This window comes from Xyrauchen texanus, chromosome 9 (genome assembly GCF_025860055.1).
Source record: "Xyrauchen texanus isolate HMW12.3.18 chromosome 9, RBS_HiC_50CHRs, whole genome shotgun sequence".
NCBI lineage: Eukaryota > Metazoa > Chordata > Actinopteri > Cypriniformes > Catostomidae > Xyrauchen > Xyrauchen texanus.
The window spans coordinates 8583496-8602556 of record NC_068284.1 but is presented as its reverse complement, the minus strand read 5'-3'; the positions used below and the strand labels follow the sequence as shown (position 1 = coordinate 8602556).

At 37.4% G+C, this 19061-nt stretch overlaps 2 protein-coding genes across 2 annotated transcripts in view; one reads left to right on the top strand and one right to left on the bottom strand.

The window, feature by feature from the left end:
* The first annotated feature begins 3535 nt into the window (after window positions 1-3535).
* Window positions 3536-9234, top strand: LOC127649284 (ADP-ribosylation factor 1-like). Its single transcript, XM_052134327.1, has 5 exons — window positions 3536-3600; window positions 4294-4470; window positions 4559-4669; window positions 8166-8290; window positions 8372-9234. Exons 2-5 carry the CDS (start codon window positions 4326-4328, stop codon window positions 8531-8533), a joined length of 543 nt encoding a protein of 180 aa, XP_051990287.1. The 5' UTR covers window positions 3536-3600; window positions 4294-4325; the 3' UTR covers window positions 8534-9234.
* Window positions 9235-12640: 3406 nt separating this feature from the next.
* LOC127648845 (multiple myeloma tumor-associated protein 2 homolog) overlaps window positions 12641-19061 on the bottom strand; it is a 9536-nt gene continuing 3115 nt past the window's right edge. Inside the window, exons 6-9 of the mRNA XM_052133627.1 lie at window positions 16325-16397; window positions 16141-16217; window positions 15802-15930; window positions 12641-13482 (exon numbers count right to left, since the gene is read on the bottom strand). Coding sequence (XP_051989587.1) covers window positions 13239-13482; window positions 15802-15930; window positions 16141-16217; window positions 16325-16397 — 523 coding nt within the window. The 3' untranslated portion in view covers window positions 12641-13238. The remainder of the gene's footprint in view (window positions 13483-15801; window positions 15931-16140; window positions 16218-16324; window positions 16398-19061) is intronic.

Sequence of the window (19061 nt, the reverse complement as noted above, 5' to 3'; positions counted from 1 at the left end):
AAATGAAGCCTTATATAATACACACATATACAGAGTTTGGAGGGTTACTTTTGAAATGTATTCCACTACAGATTACAGAATACGTGATTACTCCAGGTCAGTAATGTATTCTAAATACTTTGGATTACTTCTTCTACTGGTAGATTTTTTCACTTGTTTTGACAGTAAAAACTCAAAATACACATGTTAAAAATACATTCTCTGAAAAACCGAAATATCTTATTCAGTGTTGTTTCTAAAACAAGATAAATCAAATTGATCTTGTTTTAAGGATTTTTTTGATATTTTTACAGGAAAACAATACAAAAATTATTATCAAGAATATGATTTTCACCCTGATATCAAAGATCTTACTAGAAAAATATTAATTATGATCTAATGTGAATTTTCTTGATAATAAATTATGATCGTGTCTGGTAACATGTGCATGTAAAATGAACAGAAATAGCATTTAGCTTAGCGTAAAGCTAACAATTTACACAAGGTTTATTTCTATTTCTTGTGCTCCAAGCTTACTTCAAACTTACTTCTCTGTCTGCTCATATGAATGTAACACATCATAAGAAAGTGTTTCACGCTGTTCAAATGCACTTTGTATCATATCATTTATATGTATAAATGTTTTCCATCTGAAAGGACTAAATATTAAATGAAACAAATGACAATAAAATGCAAAGTAATCTTTTCAATAATCAAAATACTTTTTGATTGTAACTGTATTACAATTACAATTATTTAAATTGTATCTGTAGTGGAATACAGTTACTTATATTTTGTATTTTAAATACATAATCCCATTACATGTATTCCATTACTCTCCAAACCTGTTCATATGTAATTTTATTATTCCACTGTTTTTTAGTGGAATACAGTTACCGTTACATGTATTCATATATATAATTATACAGTGATGTGCAAATGTTTTAGGCACTTGTGAAAAATGTTGCATAGTGAGGATGTCCTTAAAAATAATGCCATAAACAGTTTTCATTTATCACTTAATGTCATACAAAGTCCCGTATACATAAAAAAGCTAAATCAGTATTTGGTGTGACCTACTTTGCCTTTAAAACAGATCCAATTCTCCTAGGTACACCTGAAAACAGTTTATCTTGGTTGTTGGCAGATAGGATGTTCCAAGCTTGGAGAATTCGCCACAATTGTTCAATTTAGGATGTCTCAATTGCTTCTGTCTCTTTATGTAATCTCAGACTGACTGATGTTCAGTGGGGGTTTTGTGGGGGCCATGACATCTGTTGCAGGGCTCCCTGTTCTTCTATTCTAATCTTTTCTATTTGCAAAAGTAATATTTTGGAATCTAAAATGTATTTTTCCTCTTGACACAGTAAAGCTGAAGATATAAATAACCATCTTAAGACAAATGTTTTTGTGAAATATCTAAGTGCCTAAAACTTTTGCACATTACTGTATATATATATATATATATATATTCCCAAGTCAGTTAATCCCCAATCATTTTCAAATTCAAGAGAAAATGTAACTATGTTGCAAATAAGTACAGCAATACCACGGTAAAAGATGGTAAGTCCTGTTATAGGCTATACCGTGACACTGAATATTTACTATAATCACGTCCCATGGCATTTACATCATATTACAAGCTACTTCGAAAAACACCTTTATTTTGCTGGCGTTACACTGACAGGGGCGTAGGAATCATTTCAGTGAAGGGGACAGAACGATTAGTGCAAGACGAACATAAAATTATAAGATCTATTTTTAAGACACTCAATCGATTATTTTTTTTATTGAATTAATTACATGATTGACCAGTGAATTTGAATTTTTGTATTTACACATTTGCTGTATGAAAGACAGCGCAAACACCTTTGACTTGTGAAAAAGTGCGGGGGAAGAAGTTTGGTTTTATTGAAAGTTAGGGGGACACGTCACCTGCATCCCCCACGTATTCTACGCCCCTGTACACTGACATGTAAATAAAATCAGTTTATTTTTTCTAAAAACATTGATAACAAGTTTTTTGGCAAACGTTTCTGCCGTAAATACTTGTTGACAAAAGTTAATAAACCATTCTCCAGTACTATCAAGTGTCAAAAACCAAAACACTTAAGTCCACTCACGCAATGTAATACCGAACCTGACTAACGCTCTCTGCTTTTAAAGGGTAACTAAACCCCTGCTCAGAGTCTGACTCCACCCACTAGCAATATTTGAAAAATGCTTGAAAAGTGGGCAGACCCCAGCGGGGATAGAGGGGACGAAACGAGGGCGGGGCTGAGCGGGGGGGGCGTGCACCTGAGACCCGTAGTGACGGATTAGTTGACAGCTGCTGTCAGACTCTAAAATGGAGAGTGACTGGAGTGACGCAATTAGCTTTGCCACGGAGCGGTCTTTTGAAGTCGAGGACCTTTCTCCCCCACCTTCACCTGAAGTGGAGGAGGGTGAATTGTATTACTATTATGTTATTATTATTCCTCACACGGTCGCAAGACGACATGTACATGAATCTGATGAGTTTTATCGTCAATAGTGCGCGCTCTGTAGGCATATTCAGATTTTGCCGCTATGTGAAAAAATCCAGCAAAATGCGTTTGTCGACCCCAGAGGATTAACTTTAGCCTAACCATAAATTGTGATTAAAATATATATGATCACTCACCTCAAGACACCGCTGCGGTGGTAGAGTCCATGCAGGAGGAGCAGCGTTTGGCACTGCGTCGCTTTTCAGCGCGAGCTGTTTGGAGAAGCCCATTTCCACCTCCATTGCGTTGGAGAAGCAATCCCGCGTAAAATGCAGTTTGCACACTCCTACAGCTCTAGGCGGGAACTCGCGGTCTTCCAGCCCAAGGACATGCAACCACTGGCGCCTAATTTCCAAGTCTGCTGGAAAGCTATACAGTCCAGCAGTGCTGTTGCAACCAGCAAAACTACACCTACGTACCATCCTGACCACTGTTCTGAATACAGATAATCTACGCTAACATGAAGCTATCCTAACTGACGCAATACTATGCTACTAACTAACTATGCTTCTAACAATACTACACTAACAAATATGCTAATTAACTACCTAGGCTACACGAAATAATCTAAATAACTATATAAATGCTATGCTAAATAGATGCTAAAATACTCTATCCTGATCGTTTTCAATACTCGCAATTCCATCTCCTGACTCGCTACAGTGGTTTTGACGAAACAAGATGGTTTTAATACTGCCATGGGCGTGGTAGCTCGTACCAAGGGCGTGGTGAGCTGGAACCTGCTTACGTCAGCTGTCACCGCTTACGTCACGAAGTACCGCAAACAGCCAATAGGAAAATTCAACTGCAGTAGCCACCGTTCAACCTGAAGAGGGCAGCACTCAGACGTTTTTACACCATATATTGTGGAATTAAAACACTTTATACACAAATGTCAAAAAAATTACTTGAATCAATGACCAGTACTAATAAAGCCCCATTCTTACAGATCATTAACTAAAAAAAGTTGGTTTAGGGTTTAGTTACCCTTTAATTGTCTTTTCTGACGGAAGTGACGCGATACGCACTGACGTGGCCGGAAATCCGACATCTTGACGGAGGAAACACCTCGGAGTTGAGGAGGAAACTTACAACTGTGAGTGTTAAAAACTTATTTAACTTCAAATGTAACGATTCTCTTCGGTATTTTATCTTAAGGGAAACGAACGAACCTTAATCCACTGTAAAATAACGTATTACCCGTGGAAAGAGAAAACTGAATTAAAGCTGTCGTGTCTGTGACAAAGAAAACAACAAACTATTGGCGTCTTTCAACTTTGTATTTATATGTATGTCCTATTGATTATTAAATACATCGGCCTGCTCCAACTATTGAGATCAAGTTTATTATTAAATGGTTTTTTTTTAGCATTGCTGACTTAAATGCGTCCATAATTGTTCCCTTTCCCTATATATAAAAATATAAAAAGATTTTTATTGATTTAAAATGTAATATTAACCTCTACAATTATTATAGAAACTTTAATACTATCAACCTTTTTAATTATAGATTGTCATATCATAAACCTGCCCAATGTGTTGTTAAATTATTAAAATATGTGTATTATTATATAGATTTTGTTTAATAGATGTGTATATGACCTTGTCATACAAGCTTTTCACAGCCTGTCCTGGTTTTCTACAGCAGCGAGCAGCTGTGTGTCTTATTCTCCTGGAGAATCAGGAATGACTTGTAATGAAATGGACTTGAGTTCTTGAAATGAATGTTTAGCTGCTCTGTTTAAAACTGTGTGAAATTTGGTGAACCAGTTTGTGATTTTGTTTTCAGTTTCAGCGGCGTGAAAACAGCATTTATCAAACATGGGCAATTTATTCGCAAACCTCTTTAAAGTCTTTGGCAAGAAAGAGATGAGAATTCTCATGGTGGGTCTCGATGCTGCTGGAAAGACGACGATTCTTTACAAGCTGAAGCTCGGCGAAATTGTAACAACCATCCCAACCATCGGTAGGTGTTTAAAATCTGCTTCCTGTATCAGAACTTTTAAAAAAGAGAAATGCATTTGTTTAATTTTCATTTATCGCTCATATTGAAGGTTTTAATGTTGAAACGGTGGAGTACAAGAACATAAGTTTCACCGTTTGGGACGTTGGTGGTCAGGATAAGATTCGACCATTGTGGCGTCATTACTTCCAGAACACACAAGGTAATATTTCCCACAGTTACACTGAGTATTAAAATTAGGCCTGCAGATAATCATAGGGAAAAGATGGACAAACTGAGAGTATTTTCAGACCTGTAGACAATTTGCTTTGTTCCAAAACGGGGACTAAATTGTTAGTGTTGCATTTTCTTCATGGTTCGCTTTCACAAGTTGCAAATGTTACATTTCAAAACAGACCAAAACTATGTCAATAAAAGTCACATGTGAGCAAGCTGTCCCCTTACAGGTAACTATGTTTGTTTGCTGTTCCAGGATTAAGCTTTGATATACCGGTTAAAATGATATGCCTGTAAACATTTGTCAACCATTGCAAATTTGAGAGAATTTTCGAGCATCGCCAGTTAGATGTTGTGCTCCAAATACAAATAATCCGGTAAAGATTCTGTCATGGTTATTTTTATCCATCATTAGTTGCTTTTGCATTATTTCTCCATTGAAACGTGCCTGTTCTCACAGATCTCTCCCTCATGTACACACACAGCAGAGTAAAGCCACGTAATAATGTTTTTTATTTGTAAAAAGATTGCTAACGCCATTCTACCTGTGTTTTGCCACTATCCAAAAGAGAGAAACGATCGTACTAAAATTACCTCAGGAATTATAAAACGGCATTTTAAACATGCAATTATATCTAATATAGTTGCCAAGAGGCTATATCCATGTTTTGATGATGAATTACAAAGTGCTGATCTGCAGATGTCTTCTCCAAAGATCCCTCAGTTATGTTCATGGTTTTATAGGGATATTGTTTGGTCCGTTGGGTCAGTTTGCATTCTCACCACAAGTAAACCACTCCAGAGTTCATTTGCAACCGGTGGGACCAATTGTTTTGCTGCTGAACTGAGTGCGATTGCTGTGTTCACATATGCCTAAACGAACTGAAACAAGGAAGAAAACGTGCCGGGTTACGAAACAAACACTCGAAACGAGCCAGATGTGAAAACGAGTTGATGCTGTTCGTAAGGCTGACTCACTGCTGTATGTAGAACCAAATATAATTCGGATATTTGCATGTTTAATTCCACATTTTCACTTTTTGACAAGACCCTGCACAGATTAGACAAGCCTGTTTAATACTTCAAGAATAGTGAATAAAAGCAAACTTTTCAGCACATTTTCTTTGAACAGGCAGTTTTCATCATCGATTTCTCTTTTGTTGCCTAAGATTTGCATATGTGCTGACAACTTTTCTGTAACAACTGCAGTGATAATTTTCCTACTTCTGTAGATTTGACCACACACTACACAACTAAGCAATTTATATAAATACATTTGATTGAAAAAGACACAAATGGTGGATCCATGTTTAGCAAAGCAGTGTAACTAAACTACTGCCAGAAAAGCTTAAACACGTGCCCTGGTCTGGACAACTGATGACAACTGAATTCTGTTGCACGCTCCATTGAGTGTTGTTAAACTCACTGCTGATTGCTGAGGCTCATGCCTATGAACTGCACAGAGAGCGCTCTGGTATTTCACATGGCAAGGCATCAAAAATCAGTTGGATAGCCAGAAAAAGATGATTGTCGGGCCGGATTTGGCCCACAGGCCACCAGTTTGACTATCCCTACTGTAGAGGAATGAATAAAAATCTATGTTTATAATTTTTAAATGTTGTCAAAAGCTTCTGTGCAATATTTTGTTGACTTTTTTATAGTGAATGCAAATTTGCTATCACTTTTTATTATTAGTAAGATCTATAAATTAGGTAATTTTTTCTTTTTTTGTTTTACATTTTGAGACTGTCACTGATTGACAGATTAAGATTTGTATTTGTTTTGCTAGATACAAATTCCTACTTGTTCGAGAAAAGATTTGCAAATATGTTATTTGTTGGGCTGTGAATCGGTTGAATTAAAAGCACATTTTACTGATTAATTGCGATTAATCATACATGGTACAATTAAAGTTGCTAGTGGGCTTTTCTACTGCTGTTGCTCTAACGTTATTGGTGGACTGCATGTCTAGCCATATATTTTGAAAATATGATCACAGATGAGATATATTGCCAGTAAAACTAAGATATCACTTTAATGTGACAAGGAAGCCTTTTTTTGTAACTAAAATGAACATTCTGCTGTGGAGAGTGTTTTAATATAGAAAAGTGGCTTAATGTGGCCATTTAAAACCATGAGCGGTGTTCTTACAGGTTTTTGAAGACTGCGCTTGTGCGTGAACAGACTGAATAACAAACATTATAGAATGGAGCTCAACAACAAATCAACACAGTCGAAATAATTCAACGTTTCAGTGGGAAAAGCACAGACACTATAACCTATAACCATTTATAAACACCACTGTAAAGCATTGATGGTCCCTCATGTTCAAATATATGCGCTCGTACACTGGGGGAATCCCAGAGATTTATGTAAGAGGGAAACCCCACTATGGCAACATAATTCTGCTGCTGGTAGCATGTATACAGGAGTAAAGTGTGTGCAGCTTATACAGTGCATGTTAACGGATGCTGCGTTTTGCAATAAACCACTTTCTGATGTCCATGGAAACGTAGTCACAGGTGAGGATGACTGTGAGTGAGCAGTTTCTGGCAATGCGAAGAGATGCGGCAGCTTGCCCGTATCTCTCCCACACCTGGCTCACACTTGCAGGTGAAGTCCCTAACCCTCTCCATACAGTAAATCCACTCCTGTGTTAATTACAGTATGCCTGGGACATGCGTCAGTCATATACACTTCTCCACACAGTCAAGCCGCTTTTCCACCATTGGGCCGAACAGTCCTCATTACAAAACAGTACCATGCCGATCCAGGCCAGCTGGCATAGTTACAGTATCTTTTTCCACTGTGGTGCAGTGAAATCAGCAGAATGTACGCAACAAATCCATCTGTTGGCAACAGTGTGATTGCATATTCAAGTTACAATACTAGTTAAACTATCATAATAAAATCATGACGATACACTAAATGAGTCGCCACGTACTAAAGCCATTCCAATAGCATGGTTCAGAATGGTTGAGTACGGTTAGCTGACCATGCTGAGAATTCTGTGCCGAGAACAGTTTATAATCGTGCCGTGCTGAACCGTGCTCAAGTGGAAATGCTACTGTAACTGTACTGTACTGTGCTCGGCCTGATGGTGGAAAAGCGGCTATAGTTTCTGTGCTACAATGTGCAGTGAAGTCCAGCAGCACCTCCTGGAAACTTCTATAAGCCAATTTTTGTGGGGGGAAATGGATACTGCATTAATTGCTTTCATTGTTTTAATGCTTTAAACAGTAAATGATTAAATGCAGAAATGAATGTGTTCAATTTCCCAGCCCTAGTCATATGTATAAGATAGATTGATAGATGTAGATATAGATAATAAATATCCAGTAATCATGAAGGACAGGAAAAGTCATGGAAATGTATCGGTGGGAGCACTGCAAAAAAACATTGTCTCAACAAACGACTTGCTCACAAATTTGCCCTCATAATACTACATGTAGCTGACTGTATCTCAATTCATCTTGTTGTAGGTCTGATCTTTGTGGTTGACAGCAACGACAGAGAGCGTGTGAATGAGGCGCGAGAGGAGCTAATGAGAATGCTGGCGGAGGATGAGCTCAGGGAAGCAGTCCTGCTAGTGTTTGCCAACAAACAGGTACAAACAGCTTTCGTGTGATCATAGTTTATTTCTTCCAGTTGCATGTTGTTACAGATTTGATCATATTTTTTCCGACAGGACCTTCCAAACGCCATGAATGCTGCAGAACTCACTGACAAGCTGGGCCTGCACTCGCTCCGGCACAGGAACTGGTACATTCAGGCCACGTGCGCCACCAGCGGCGACGGCCTCTATGAGGGACTCGACTGGTTGTCCAACCAACTCAAAAACCAGAAATAATTACCTCGCTCTACTCTTTCTTAGTGTGTTGTTCTCAACACTTGCTTTACTCCAATGTTTTTAAACAGACGGTGCTGGAAGCTGCGCTCATTTCATACCTGTCATACAATGTAAATAGTTGCGTTTTTGTTGTGAGACGTTTTTTTGAGCACCATTATGCAATATCAACTTAGCCTTTCATCGTTTTATTTGCATTGTTATTGTCTGAGTCATTTAAAAAGGGGAGATAAGAATATCGGTCCTGTAAACTCCAAAACATCTCATTTGAAGCTTGCACATGTATTTTTTTGTTCTCTGTTTAACAAGACTGTCTCTTACATGTACTGTAAGCTGTTTTGTTGGTCGAGTACAGGAAATCAACCAGTACGGACACTACCTGCACAGATTACGGTTCAGTTTAAAGGAAGAGAAACCAAAAACTCTGCAAAGGTTGATAGGACCTCTAGTTTTACTGTCAGGATACTTCAAGAGCCATAGGTGTGATGCCTTTAATACATTTTCTATCTGTTATCAGACTCCCATTGCACATTTGACAGTTTTTACTTTAGTGTTTACATGTGGGAAATGTTGGTGTATCTCAGGAAACCTGTCCAGAACATGTTTGGGTCATATTTCACACCAGAATAAAAATAAATAATAGATTATTTAAGGAACTTTAATGGAAGTTTTTTTTTGCATTAAAACTGTTTAAAGCACATTTCCTCCCAAATCACATTACTGCAAAATTATTTCATTCTGTAATCTGTAAAAAAAAAAATAGATACTGAATATTTAAATTGTCAAATTTTTTACATCATGGTAGTATTTGTTATATGTTTACTTAAATTACAGTAAGTTTTAGTGTAAATGAGTTTCGTTGTCATGCAAAATGTCTTTTTATTATTATTTCTGTGATTAAATGTGACCTAAACATGTTTTTGCATGATTCACCCTGTAAAAGAAACTGAAGCATTTCAATAAATGCGCCTAGAATGAAGGTTTAAGAGCAAAAACTGATTAATATTTTGTTAAGACACTGTCGACATGCATTCCTCAGCAGATATCTCTTTTGCCTTAATACTTTGGGATTTAAGGGTCTTGCTTACATATAAACTAAAAATCTACCCACCTCTAAGATTAAACAACGGCAGCCTCATCTAAGCACCTGATAACTTGATGTCTAATGAAACAAGCTCTACATTTTGATGAATATATTTTGAGTTCCTCGTGTTCCTGAAAAAATAGAGAATGTGGCATGTTAATAGCAATATGGCATTTGTATGGGCGTATGCTTTGCATATAGGGGTCAGTTTCCTTCAGTAGCCCCCCTGGTACCTTTGTTTCAGAGACAACCGTTTTGAGCTGAAAAATCTTCATGTCTACTCACATGGTCACTGTTATAGCAATGTTTGATCTGATGCCTTCAAGGCCACTTTACTATTTATCTTTTTTCTCGTTTCCCAATTAACCTCTGATTTGATAGATACTGATTTATTGGGGTCAAAAACTGAATGTGAATCTCTTGGCAAAATATGTGTGACTATTAACTTAAATATCTTTTTATAATTATTCTTTTGACAAATGCACTGTAATTAAAGATAATAGTGTAAAACTGGACTTTTATTGTTGCGCTCGTTATTAACTCTGAAACGACTAAGTTTATTTATTTTCTAAAAATAGATTTGAGAAAATATATCTGTTGCCATATGGCAATTCTTAACCACAATAGAATTATTTTCCTCATTCCTGGGAATTTTATTGATATTTTTAATTTATTGCACCCATTTTATTAAAGCGAGAATATCAATGTATTAATTTAAAAATATTCGCTTTTTTGTTATTGAATCTATTTAATGTTCAAATAATCTAATGAGATTTTGAAATTCAACTTCTAAAAGTAATTAAAGGTATGTTTGGGTCCAAGGAGTGCAGCTTGGCTGTGCAGTTTTCTTTCTGGTGCTCTGAAGTTTGTAGTGAAGATCCTTTATCCAAAGTAGTTGTCCAAGACACTCAGAGTTAGGAATGGGAATAGTAAGGAATATAACGATTCAGGTTCCAATTCCGGTTCATGAAGTGAAATGTTCACTAGGTTCACTGCCCTCAGCAGCCGGTTACCAAATAATAAGTTGTAAATTGTGATTACACCAGGATCAGAGATTAAAAATGCCACTGAAAGTGACAAAATGTCCCTGAATTTCAAACTATGGTGCAAAACATGCCTTCCTCTATTATTGGCATACTTACACATGGTATAAGTTAATGTTTATTAAACGTATGGTTGGTTGGTTTTTTTTTGTGTGTTTTGTTATTAATGCCAAGCCAGAGTCCATGTCTATTTTCACGGCTAAATACAACTTAACCTCCTGAGACCGGAGCATGACTGCTGTGTATTTTCCATTCCCTTTTGTGATTTGTAACTAGTAGCACCTAATAAACATGAAAAATAAATAAATATAATCATTTTTACACAAAATAGTTTTGTTAAAATGTACATGTGTACAGGCAGTGGGACATTTTAAAAGCACCAAGCTATAGAAGGTTTAGATTTTTGTTTTTATTTTTTTATCAAATAATTTTTAATGTTTCAAGAGTGTTGGTTATTCATGTTTCTGAGACGTTAGGCATAAAATCAGAAATTTGCATAAAATATTCTGATTCAAAGTAATGGCCAACATAGTCCAATCACTGCCAACCATGTTAAAATAAAATGATCCATTATAAATTCTTAATCTAAGTACTGATTACCATTGTCCCATGTCTGCCAAACATGTTGAGTGGTCCAAACATCATCTGCAGCCTGAAACTGAACTTAAACCTGATTTTAGGAGTGAATGCACAGCATAAGAAAGCTTCAGGATGCTCCCTAATTAGGGAACTACTTAACCTCCAGTGTACTGCCTGTCTAAACTGGTCTCAGAACAGCTTGAAATGCACCGTATTTTCATTCCAACTCCATATGCAAACTCTAAAAGCAAAATGTTCCATCTTTTGGATGCATCCATTGATTCTCAATGTGATAATGCACTGTAAATCTAGGATATTGAGGAAAAGAAGCCCACTTATGTGGTCATTGTGTTTAACAGCGTGCCATTTTGAAGTGAATCGATTAAATATCTAAAACGGCATATCAGATGAAACTTCATTCACTAAAAGAACTGGTTTATACGAGTGATTTGTTCGGGAGGTAGCGCTGTATGTTTTGCATTGTAGATTTAAAAGAAGGGGCTCATAATAGTCATTCATTCAAGAATCAGACCACATTGGTCGCACTGTATGAAACAGGCAGGTGCGTTCCAATCGACCCATAGTGCCCTGTAAAGTGGACTTCTTATGGTATTCAACCATCTTAAGTGAGATTCCAATTCGAAGGGAGTGTACATATTTAGTTGGAATGGCACTACAAACAGCATAAGGAATAAGGCTACATCGAAACATCACTTCACAGGAAGTGAAAGGAAGTCTTTACAGTGAAGTATCTCTGGTAGATAACGGGAGGTTTGGGATGGAGATGAACAGCAAGTGTGCCTGGTGTAAGGGTGTTCTCTTGTGTGTCTAACTGTCATTAACTCTCCACCGAAACACCCTCCAGCTCCCCAAACACCTCCCTTGCCTTCTCAGCAGAAGCACTTTAATAAGTGACAAATAGGATCGGCCGGGCCTGTGCGGTCAGAAGCCTGGAATCAGGCGCCGAGGCTGTCGGCCCAACGAGGGGGAAGGAAAGCAATCTAGGACAATGTTCCTTTGGCCCGATTAGGCTGCCATGGATAATGCAGCCAAGCCCGTAATACATGGCAGAGACGGCATGATGGTGGGAACAGGAGGGGTTCCGCTCTTTTTTGCTGGCTCTCTTACAGGGTGGCTTTTGTTCAGCCCACTCCTGCTGATCCAGCGGCTTGGGGTTTGTGTGTGGCGCTCGGGCCATCCCTGGGCCTGGATTTTTGCACTTGTCTTTTGTCTGCACTTCGCTCTTTTCTCGCACGGCCCCAGGTGCCTGCCAACAGAATGCAGCCTTTCAAAGGAACTCAATGCAAATGCAAACACTCAGCTCTATTATAGCAGCAGGAATACATTCCAACAGTCAGCAAGCAGTACTACAAATACAAACAACATGGATTGAGAAAACAATATCTTCTGAAGTATAGAGATGTTGAGAGCAGAAGCAACCACCCAGCTAAGTGCCAGACCAGCTTGGCGTGAATTTGTACAAAATCAAGCCGTTTGCAATGTGTTATAAAAACATGGTTTATTTCACAAAACATATACAAGAATATAATTGATTGTGGTGCCACCTGCTACTTTGTTTGGTCATGAATTTTCTCTATGGCAAATTGATTTCTAGTTCTCGCCTTACGCAGTGAAAAAAGTTTTTACGGGGTCAATCTTTACACATATTTAGGTCACATTTTACCTCAAAGTCAAAAAAGAAAAACTAATACTTAGTATAAACTTGACAGATTGTGCACATTTACACAACTAATAGGGAAAGTGGTTGCGCTTTGCGTCCAAAATGAGAACGCTGTACGCACCTCAAGCTAAATTTATCAGACAGTTAAGTGTTACTCAAAATTCACAGGACATTTTTGTGGAATTTACCCAAAACACATAGTGTGCTGGATCTAAATCTTTGCTCCGTCATGCCTTGTGGCCTAATTTGACCAGAGTTTCACAGAGGGGCTGATCAGATCCCTAAAAGGGCAAAAGAAGGGGCAAGGGGGGCTCAAGGGCATCAGTCGTCTGAGTCGGTGTCGTGGCGCTGCCGGTGACTTTGTGATGGGGACCCTCGACCAGCATGGTGGCCGTCGGAGGACGAGTCCTTGTCGCGCCTTCGGCGGCGGTGCTGTTGAGGGGGGCTCGGGCTCCTACGGGCAGCCTTTGGCCCCCCTACTGAATGGCTGTCACGAACTCCGGCTCCACTCTGACTGCTCCTTGATGGATTAGGACTGTGGTGGTCCCGTGGATCTTTTCTCCTCCTGTGGAGCACAAAACACACCTAGACAATCATTTATTCCAGGGTGAGCATGGGAAGTTTAGTTCCGTTTGATAGAGAGGGGAGAACTATAATTCAAACATTCACTATTTTGGACATTATATGGAAACTCACTACTGTAACAATCACAGAGACATAATCTGGACATATTATACAGTGGTCCTAAAAATGACATGGATACTTTAGCCTAACATGGTGATGTATAATGTCTTTAGATTAGAATAAAGCAATATCACACAAGCTAGAGTGCTGTTATGGCTGTATATCAGCATGGCAGCTAATTACGATTGCTCCAACTCAGTAATATTTCCTAAGAATCCCTACAGTGTAGTCCCAGAAATTCACTGAATAATTTAATATATTGATTCAAATGAGGCATATAGATTTTGTAATGAGTTTTAAGAGCAACTATGATTTAATGGTAGTAAATTAGCTGTACCAAAAATCATAAATCGAAGAATTATATCTTGGCATTATTGGGAAGTTAAAATAAGGATCCATTGTGCCAGTTTAAATTCCTTTAGAAAACAGCGCGTGGCACACTTGGACGTGTTAAGTTATTGAAATACTGAAAATATTAATGAAAGCTGGAACAGATAATGGAGAATGTTGCGTTATGTCTCTAGTATTATTAGTTTGATCAAACACCAGGGGACCTCCCCCTCCTTAAATTTTTTGTCCTAAGGGGGGTCCCTTAGCTCTCAATTTAAACACTGGTTGCAGCTGTTAGTTTAACTCTATTCCTCAGCTGTAGTGCGATAGTAATCTGCTCCGAAAACATGGAGGACTCCAGTTTCATAACTGTATAATACTTGGGAAACGAATTATATAATTGTATAATACTTGGGAAACTAAAATTATTTTGACATGACACAGAAACCCTTTCCCCTGTCATGCTGAAATTTTACATGTCCTCCCAACTTTTAATCTTGTATGAGGTAGAGGCCCCGAGCATGCATGATTACTCCGGCTGTAATGCTGAAGCTGTTAGTTTAACTATTTCTCAGCTATTTCTCACACTAGACAACCCAGTCTATCTCAACATCAACTTTACTCACTTGTAAACACATACACACATAAAAGATGGTCTTTTGTCGCCACTTACTGGCTGAAATCTTAACGTCACAGGGATGAATAAAAAAATCCCCACATCTAGCTGCTCTTACACATCTGCACTGCTCTTACACTTTAGTTTGTAAAATTATGAATACAAGTGGAGTGATACAAACAGTGAAGCATCACAAGAGTTTGAACTTGAGGAGAACTGACGTCATACAGTCGCTAAAATCACACTGACACCAGCTGATTAAAAGTTATTGCAAAAATGGCTCAGAAAAGTAAAGTTTTATGACAAAAGCTTTAGCAGGATTTGTTTGAAGATGCCACTTGGATTGCTATGGTTATATCTAAAGTAATGGCATTCAGACCTTTTTAAGTGTGACTTAAGTATCCAAAACAATACTTTTTGGGGCCAATGTTTATCTTAACAGAATGCAAATCCAATTAGTTTGAAAGCTGAAACAGAAATTTCAATCAATCTCAGGGTCCATAAATACTATTGTAAACCAGTGCCATTCATGCTCTCTAATGTAACAAACTTCAGCCTAAACATATTGGCTCTATCCCAAAACCCAGTGGGCTGGCTAACCCCTTGAAAGATCTTGATGAGCACCGTTTTCTGTCCTGTGTTGTGTTAGAAACTTGAATGTCTTTATCTCCCGACACAGCGGTTGTTCCAAATGGTAAGTGGCATAATTATGTTGCCTTAAGATACCTTGTTTGGTAACATAGCATGTCTCTTTTAGAGATAATGCAATTTCAGAGTGCATTGCTATGAACTAAAAAATTCACCCAAGATGGTGGATGAAGCAAAAGAAATATCAGGTGTTAAAAGTCCACTCACCCATGCAAATCATGTGAGGAGTTTATTTTTATGACACACAGAGTTGTTGTCTATGTAGTGGGTTCCAAATCGGTCACTTATAATGTTCCATGTCAATTAGGATGCTACCTTAGGAGGTAACTGCCTATGTAGTGTGATAATTTACTTCAAACTTCAAGTTTAAAAACTGGCATCTGAAAATGATGGCCTGTTTCATTTTAAGCTGATAAGAAAAAAGGCATTAGAAACTGAACAGTGAGAACTAAAATAAAATGTCACAATAACGCCCTCTTGTGAACAAACTCTGGTACTGCTCAGAGACCGAAAAACACTGCAGTTGTTTATCAAAAAGACATTAAAGTATATCGAGTTATTTGATACAGCTGTGCACTAGGAATGATCAAATAAAGATCTGATTACCTTTTAATGTCGATTTCAGAGTCCGAATCAGAGGATGATTCCCTTTTACGATGCTTCTTTTTCTCTTTTTTCTTCTTTTTCTTCTCCTTACTCTTCTTTTCCTTTTTGCTCTTCTTACTGCTCTCAGATCTGTGATAAATGTCAGAACTCATCTTAAAAATTATCTAAAGTCTCTAGATCTTCCACTCTTCTCAGTAATATTCTAAAATGTTAAACTGTGGGCTATAAATGGGGCATTGATACCAAACACATAATGTCAAAGTCAAAATCAATTTGCTTTACATTTCATTTAGACAAATACATTTATAAAATAAGTATGGGTCACATCTAATATCATACCTTTTATCTCCATCTTGTCTGTTGGTCTCTTCTGGCATCTTAGTGGTTGTTTCTTGAAGTCTACCAGATTTGTGATGCTGCAAAATAACAATAATTTCAAGATCTATGCTGATTTACTGTGCTTACTGAATATACATTTTGATATATTAAGTGGCACATCCTCAGGATTAAATTTTGCACATACTGTAAAGACGGGTAAACCCATTTTTACTGCTTCCTTCTCTTGCTTGGAAAGCGGCACTCCTCTCTGCCCAGCCCTAATGAACATGAACAACAGAGTCTCATTATTTATTTCTGTTACACTCATACATTACATTTATAAACTAGAGGTAAAGTTGAGGTAAAGCTGACAAATCCTTGTCTGAAAGGTAAACTAGTTTTAAATGTAAAAGTTTGAAGTTAGATGGTTACACAGACTAGATTAAAGGCCTTTTGTGTCTTTGTTTACATTTGAATTTTTGACAGTTGGAGTTTGAATTAACAGGCATTCCGTTGACCACGAACATTCTGTCAATGTAAATCTTTGGGGTTTTTCAGATTTTTGACCTGCTGTCCAAAGCCCGTAAGTCCGATCAGTTAGAAAAGATATAGCACACTACAGAGCGCAACAGTCTGTTTTGGAATTAAAAGTCCCATTCATTTATCCCATAGGTGAATTGATTTTCAACAATAACGTATAAACCTTTATAGACAGACCTACAGTGAACTACGAGGTTGTTCATTGATGACATATGCTTCTAGTGAAGTCCTCCGTCTGGTTTATTTCAACTTAATTGTTTAAAAATCATGTTTGATAGCAGAATTCATGGTAAACAACTACATTACCCATGGTACATCAGAGAAATATCCACCAATCAGAGAACCAAGGCGCACCAGACCTGCGAAACATGCCTCTGAGCAACCACATGCTCACATGACGCAGTATGAATGACGTAATTGAGTCGGTCTCCTTTCCCCCTTAAACTACTTACATATTTGTACATATTGGAATATTTTGCAATAAGCGTAAAATATATTGCTTCTATACTTATAATAAACAACCTAAAATCAAGATTGTAAAATTGTAGCTGGTTGATTTTTTCATGGCTTAACTCTTAAATGAAGGATTTTATAAAAAGTCCATTGAAGAAATGAATGGGGAAAATACTATATAATTTTTTTAAATGAATGAAATTAGGAAGTTTAAGTAAAAAGTTCAAAGGAAACTATGCCATTATATTGTTCTCTAAATGTAAAAGCCTAGGGAGCACAAGAACAGTCCTATATACTGTATACAGTAGTAACACTTCAAAGTTTAAAAACAACTTAACAGATCTCCATTACTTTTTAATTCATTTTACAAACAGTAACATGATACATCTTTAATACCTCTGCCCCTTACCACCAGACCCATTGTATTAGCTATATTCCTCTACAAAAACATACACCTCAAAGTGATCACCACCAAACATGCAAACCGATATCTTATTCAAATACATTTTGGTCGTTGTGACGAGGAGGGCTACACACGCCTGGCCCCCAATCGGGCTAATCAGCCGAGGAAAGGGATAGGTTCAACAAGATGTGGCAGTTTGGGAGAGAGAGAGAGAGAGAGCAACAGGCAGCTGCCCTGTATGCATTTACGTATGTGTGCCTTTGTGTTTAATTTATTAAAAATATTACTTTGGCACTTCGACCGGTTCCCCCCGCCTCCTTTCCATTGAACCCTGCTACAGTCATTCAATCTAGAAGCTCAACAAAAGGAGCATATGATTTTCTTTCTTTTGTTATAAGAACCTGATTCTGCAATCTAAATCCCTTGTCCTAGATTAGCCAATAATATATACACATTTACTGAAAAGTACTCACTGTGCCACTCAGTTGACATGATTCATGACAGTTGACTGCAAAGAGACATGCCAAGGTGGGAGTCAGAACACAAGTGTGGATTATCTTTTGAACTATTTTTTTAAATGAGGGATCATAAAAATGGCATTTTGTTTTCATTACTACTGCCGTGAAGAAGCTATTTGACATAACAGATCCTCACAAATATTCCACAAGACATGATCCTGTTATGAAGTTGGTTTTTAATATGGTGTGTTTCTTTCTCGATGATCAATGACTATTTGTGTAATAATAGTTCATGAATCTCTGCTTTGTCCTGAGTAGTGAAGATGTCCACTTTTCTTAAGAAAAAAAACCCCAGACTACTGTACAATTATTTAGTTTCTCTGCATCTTCTGCACATTTGAGTTCTTCAGTGGCTATATAGGAGTTCCAGATTTTGACAATTGAGGGACTCATACACAACTATTACAAAAGATGTAAACAATTATTGATGCTCAAGAAGGCAACATAAGAAGATCCAAGTGGTGCAAACTTTTGAACAGGATAATTTGTGTAAATAAGAGTAAATGTTGTATTATGTAGCATTTGAAGGGCAGAACTACATACAAAAATAATCTCTTATTTTAATTTGATTACATTCTGAAAGGAGTGTGGAAAATTACAAAACAAAAGGGGTATGCAAACTTCTGCACTTAACTGTATAGGCTATATAGTTTGTGAAAATTTATATTTTATTTCAGATTTAGTTTTTTCACAATTTAACCACATTTTAGCTTTTTTTAAATGTACAAAATTCCATGAAGCCTATCCTCTCCATATAATGTCATATTGCATGTGATTTATTGCAAAAAGAGTCTTCTTTCAGCTCGTTGTTGACAACACATTTTTTATTGGTGTAGTTCTACTTGTGACGACAGAGGATGACAAAGAATGCATGCCAAACGTATGACGTCATTGCCATGGTAACCAGATACATTTCAGCAGATTTGCAGAAAGACTAGAATGAAAGTCTCGTCAAATCAACGTGCAACGCTTCGAAATTGTATCTCTTCTCTGCAAACTATAACAAAGACAATAGCGAGAAGGAAAAC

Bases quoted from the DNA above. Each gene is read 5' to 3' on its own strand.
- LOC127649284 (XM_052134327.1), top strand. From the start codon at position 4,326: ATGGGCAATTTATTCGCAAACCTCTTTAAAGTCTTTGGCAAGAAAGAG. The intron at 4,471-4,558 runs GTAGGTGTTTAA...CTCATATTGAAG, and splicing joins AACAACCATCCCAACCATCG to GTTTTAATGTTGAAACGGTG. The intron at 4,670-8,165 runs GTAATATTTCCC...ATCTTGTTGTAG, and splicing joins TTACTTCCAGAACACACAAG to GTCTGATCTTTGTGGTTGAC.